The following is a 6,000-nucleotide window of genomic DNA, read 5'->3' as shown; positions in this document are numbered from 1 at the left end:
AGAGAGAAACTCTAGTCATGAGTTACAGTCATTGTTAAAGACTGATTAATATAAAACCTAATGTTTTAGTAATGATTATAAACTATTTAAAACGTAATTAATCATTAGTTGTGATATTACTTAACTGTAATAATAAGGCTTATTACTCTAAGTCACGATAGTTTGTGGCGCCGCCTTAATATGAAAGTTTAATGTTAGCGCGGCCCGCGAGTTTGATATGATTGGCACTTTTCAGTGTTGTGTGCGGAGCTAAACGAACCTATCAATCACGGTGGGATATATTCAGGGTGCGATTTGCCGGTGGGGATGGTGGGGACTTTCGCCCCCTCTGGTTTACACGTCCCACCCTCTGCTGAATTATTTTTATCCTCCTATGATCTGTGCATCAGCGCTTGTATAGCCGGGTCAGCGTCTCAGCTCCATGGACAGCGCTGCGTGCGCGTATTCAGACAGGAACAGGGAAACCGCTGAGGTGTGTTGCTGTGGGCGTGTCTGTACCTGCTGAATGTAACCGCTGTGAAACAACCAGGAAACTTTTTATTTCTCTGATTAATAACAGCTTTATCGAGGCCGGCGCTCTCTCTCTCTCTCTGCTGTTACTCTATGTCTCTCTACCAAAGCTCTCTCTCTCTCTCTCTCTCTCTCTCTCTCTCTCTCTCTCAAATAAAACTTTCGGCCCGAATTCAATTTTCCCTCTATTGATGTAAACAACGTGAAGTGAGGAGAGAGAGACGGGCGGCGGCTCCTTCCCGACCCAGGGCTTCTCTCTCCCTCCGATCCGCCGGAATAGAGAAGCACCGTCTCGGTGTTCCGAGTTCCTCAAAATAGGATCTATATCATGAATTAAAATTGTATTTTTAAAATTGTATTTTATTTAAAAACTATATTTTTTATTTTTTAAGTTCACGTTCTAACTTAAACTGTGGTGTTTTTCACAAATGTAACAATTAAAAAAAAATAAAGAACTGTCAATACAGACATTTGAATCTGAATAATAATAATTACATTTCTCTAGTCAGCAACTATATGTGGTTTCTTCAGTGTTCTATATCTGCTGTATTATTATTATTATTATTATTATTATTAGTAGTAGTAGTAGTAGTATCATTATTATTTTCATTTTATTTATTTATTACTGATTGATTTTATTTTATTTTTTTATGAATTGTTAATTTATTTATTTTTTCATCTTATTTTGTGTTAAAAAATAAAAATAAAGACATTTGATAACATTGGAATGTTTTTGTAAGAGCTTTTCTTGTGGAAAACCTGATGCGGCCCAGCCTCACCCAGACTCTACCTCCAGCGGACCCCGGGTAAATTGAGTTTGAGACCCCTGCTCTAAGTACTGTTAACAGATACTTTTATTTTAAAATGTTAACACTGTCATTAAGGCAAGAGCATACATAACCAAAATAAATTTTTGTGTCTGGTAAGCTGAAAAACTCTGTATTAATCTAGTATTACTATTCTAAATATGCCAGTTATAAAGTCTAAACGTGAAGGAGAAAATCGAGGATGACTAATAGCAGGTAAATACTGAGAGATCTGTACATTGAAATACATTGCAAGGTGGTCATGAGAGACGGACAAAAGAAACAAAGCAACACTGTGAGAAATACTGCTCTATAAAAACCTTCACACTAGTACAGCATGCACTTACTATGGAATTGTAACCTCACCCGTCCTTTGTAAGGGACACACTTAAAAGTCCATTCATGAGGCCAAACAAAATTGCTACTCAGACTGGAGAGTTTTCATGGTCCATTAAATTCACCACAATCCTAAATCTGAACAATCTGAATCTGTGCTCATGAAATGTGCTTGATGGTTCAGGTTGTATGAGGTGGAGAGTCTGACAGTTTATCTCCTCTCCTGATGATGATGATGATGATGTCTGTGTTCTCAATTCAGGTTGGTGTACAGACCCTCCTCCACCTCCTGTACCTTCACTAAGAGGGAGAGGATATTTTAAAATTGAACACCCTGCTTTAACATCACAGTGGTAACATGCACCATTGCAGGTTTTATGGCTTTCTCTGTACAAAATCTGTCATTATGATTTCTGTAAAATATTGTGGGGTTTTTGACAATTTCACCTTGTGAAATTTTAGCTAAAATTTGTTGGCTCATACCAGTTATTTGCAAATTTAAAACGTAATATGATCTCAAAACTGAGCAACATTCATGGCTTTTTTTGTGAGAAGAAATTATTACATTTTTTTACATTACATTACCAGCATTTGGCTGACACTCTTATCCAGAGCTACTTACAATTTGATCATTTTACACAATTGGCCTGACTGCATGTCTTTTGGACTGTGGGAGGAAACCGGAGAACCGGGAGGAAACCCATGCAGATACGGGGAGAACATGCAAACTCCACACAGAGAGGACCCCGGTCGCCTGGCCAGGGAATCGAACCCAGGCCCTCCTTGCTGTGAGGCGACAGCGCTACCCACCACGCCACCGTGTCGCCCAAATTATAATAAATATAATAAAAATATATTATTGCACATTATACAAAATTATGTGAATAAAATCACATATATGTCATATTGGCTCTTACTTGACTCTTATTCTGGGTAAGGATGTTTTCTAAATGTGCTTTTATTATGTAGTAAGCATAGAGTTCTTACTTTCTGCTGCTCTGCTGGTCTGTTTTCTTTGGATTCTGCCGTAGATGTGAAAACCTCCCAACAATGACAGCAGAATAAAAATCTCCAAAAACCACACAACCAAAAACACACCGGAAGTGTCTAGATTAGAGAGAGAGAGAGAGAGAGAGAGAGAGAGAGAGAGAGAGAGAGAGAGAGAGAGAGAGAGAGACACATTAAATTAGTTATTATAAACTGGAAAATGGCATAAATTACATAACTCCAAATTACATAACTACATAACCCTTACAACGGTCGGATTTGCCACAAGGGCCATGGCAGAAGGTAAAAGGTCTTTGTGGCCTTTTGTGGTGCACTTCCTTCAGACAGTCATCTCTATGGCATTATGGATAATGATTCTAGATTTCTCTTACTGGAAATAACATCATCTACTTCTGCCCAAACAAAGTGATACCACTCCTGGACAAAGTATTCTCCACAGTAGAAATTCCACAGAAAGTGAATTCAGACGATAGTCCACCATTCTCATGAGTTTGCAACACTTGCAACCCACCACAAAATAACCCCCTAGTGGCCACAAGCCAATGCTGAAGTGAAGCCATCCATGAGAACCCTGCATTAAGCAGTCATGACAACAACACTTGAAAAGAAAATCCTGGAAACAGGAATTACAGGAATTCTTAAGGAATTGCTGAATGACACCTCATCAAACCACTGCCACTTTCCCTGCTGAGATATTCTATGGTATGTCCAAGCAGGTCAAACTGCCTACACTTGATCAATCGAGAGATGATACTGCACTTTGTCACATAGACAAGAGATGAAATGCAACTCACCTAAAGCTCAGTGTAGGCAATATTTTACTGTTCCACCTGCAAAAGACAGGGAAACTTATGGCCTTTTTTAATCCAATCCAAGGTCACAGACATCAAGGGCACAAAAAAATGGGCACAGAGTCACAAAAAATCTGTTACACTTTATAACTTTCAGAAACTGCCCTGAAACTCTGACAACTGCACATGGCAATACTGACTCTGGTGGTATTGATGATAATGACAAAAAGCTTCTACCAAGCAAGTAGTCCCATATAAACTATAAGATAACCTCCCCAGTGGCAGAACAGAAGAGTGCCTTTCAAATTGTTTTGGAAATAATGGACATTGCATTTTCCAGGCTAAAGAGTAAAAGTACAATCCCAACTTTTTCCGACGTAAAAGCCAGTATCTCTCATGGCGTGGGGGTGTGTTGGTGGGTAACTTGAACATATGTGAAGATACAACTAATGCTAAGGGATAAATACACATTTATAGCACATGCTGCCATCTAGATGACATCTTTTTCAGGGATGTCCCTGCCCATTTTAGCACAACAATGCTGAGACATTCTGCATGTGCTGCAACATGACATTTCATAATAAGAGAGTGAAGGATTTAGACTGGTCTGCCTGGAGTTCAGACCTGTCTCCAATTTAAAAATGTGGTGCATTATGAAGCGCAGTATATATAAACAGAGATCCCAGACTGCTGAGCAACTGAAGTGTTCTGTCAAGCTAGAACCTGAAAAATGACACTTTCACAACTAAAACTATTGGTGTTCTCATTTCTCAAATGATTACTGAACCTTGTTAAATGAAAAGGAGAAAAGTTTGGTTCTAGAGAAAGTTGCCACATTCCATAGCTGAGCAGCTGGGTGCAAGTCAGACCTCACCAAAGTTGTTTAGGAAGGATGGGCAAAAATTTACCCAGAAACACTATAAAATCTTGTTAAAAAAACCTTTCCAGAAGAGCAGAAGCTGTGCTAGCTGTAAATGGGGGACCAACTCTGTATTAATGCCTACGGATTTAGAATGTGAATAAAAACATAACATTATTTTGGTTCAATGGTCATTTTGAATGGTACGTAAAATGGCTGGGTCATATCTCCACCACTGTAAAGAAGTCTGAGTCAATAATGCACCATTTTACACCAAACCACTCCATTTTGCAACAAGGCAACTTCATTGGTCTGGGCTGCTGCTTGGCAGTGGTGTAGGCAGAAATAAATTTGTGTGAAAGACTTTGTAAAAGTGAGAATGACACCTAGGTTTTTTTAGGGGGGGGATAGTAAGTGCACTATTTCCTGCAATGTTACAAAGTCAGGTTGTCAGCAGTGCAGTCTTGATATAGCCATTTCAGTCTAACACTGACAAGATTCATTTCATCATCTCTCTGTTAACTAGCAAAGCTAAAGATTGGACAACTGCATGGACTCTAAATAGAGATGTTTTAAAGTCTAAATGTTTAATTGTTTTAAATGGGCCTTTGACCATCCCAGGGCGGGTTACAATATCGAGACTCAGCTATGTGAAATTAAACAGGGAAGGTGATCAGCTGCCTTAGAGTTTCAGACAATTGCAGTGGGAAGTGGTTAGAGTGATATCACACTTTTAACCATCTTTCAAAGAGGATTAAGAAGACATCTACAAGCAGAAATGGCGTGTCAGAGTAACTCTCTGTCCCTAGACCAATTTATTCAAACAGCCATAGTGTTGGACAATGTGTTAGGCAAAAATTGAGAAATCCTACCATGCTGAAAGACCTGTCAACTCCCTGTGAAACAGAGAGTATGGATCTGGGGAGGACACACCTAGTTGAAAAGAAAAGACAATGGCATTACAGAGAATGCTTATGTCTCTGCTGTTGTGATGCTGACCATATGCTCTCTACATTCACAAAACTTAGTGGCTCTAGTAGGTTCTGGAGCAGTTGGCAACTTCATTGACCATACCACAGTGGATAGATGGAGTATTCCACAGCCTCCTCTTCAGAAGCCTGTAATGTTGTGAGCTGTGGATGATCAACCATTGGTTGAAGGAGCAGTTACAGAACAAACTGTGGAAGTGACTATGACTGTTGGTCTGCTTCATGTGGAGACTGTATCCTTCTTTTTAACAGACTCAGCTAAGAATGTCCTTTTGGAGTATCCTTAGCTAAAACAACACCAACCCAGCATTTCCTGGAAGGATTGTGACATTAGTAAATGAGGAGATGAATGCTTTGAAAGGTATATCAGTCTTCCTTCCTAGATCTAAATCAGAGGCTTTAGATGAATATATTAATGAAGCCCTTAAGTTAGGTGATATCCATCCTTCTTCCAGCTCAACTGCAGCCAGTTTCTTTTTTGCTGAAATGAAAGACAGAGGTCTATGCCCTTGTGTAGAGAGCTTAATTCTATCCCAATAAAGTATCATTATTCACTTTTCCTGGTACATGCTGCCCTTGAGCAGATGAGAGAAGCACGAATATTCACCAAACACCAAGTACAAGTGATTATAACTTGGTACGGATCAGGAATCTGCACTAGGAATACATAGCAATGTTGTATGGTCTGGCCAATGCTCCCT

The 6,000-nt window shown here is 39.4% G+C and overlaps 1 protein-coding gene across 1 annotated transcript in view; it reads right to left on the bottom strand.

Moving 5' to 3' along the window:
- Positions 1 to 1,419: 1,419 nt before the first annotated feature.
- Positions 1,420 to 6,000, bottom strand: part of LOC108414419 — a 28,965-nt gene continuing 24,384 nt past the window's right edge. Inside the window, exons 9-12 of the mRNA XM_037544621.1 lie at positions 5,183 to 5,243; positions 3,455 to 3,490; positions 2,640 to 2,759; positions 1,420 to 1,952 (exon numbers count right to left, since the gene is read on the bottom strand). Coding sequence (XP_037400518.1) covers positions 1,742 to 1,952; positions 2,640 to 2,759; positions 3,455 to 3,490; positions 5,183 to 5,243 — 428 coding nt within the window. The 3' untranslated portion in view covers positions 1,420 to 1,741. The remainder of the gene's footprint in view (positions 1,953 to 2,639; positions 2,760 to 3,454; positions 3,491 to 5,182; positions 5,244 to 6,000) is intronic.

Source organism: Pygocentrus nattereri, chromosome 14 (assembly GCF_015220715.1).
Source record: "Pygocentrus nattereri isolate fPygNat1 chromosome 14, fPygNat1.pri, whole genome shotgun sequence".
Lineage (NCBI taxonomy): Eukaryota > Metazoa > Chordata > Actinopteri > Characiformes > Serrasalmidae > Pygocentrus > Pygocentrus nattereri.
Note: the sequence above shows the minus strand (reverse complement) of the source record. Positions and strands in the feature narration are given on the sequence as shown.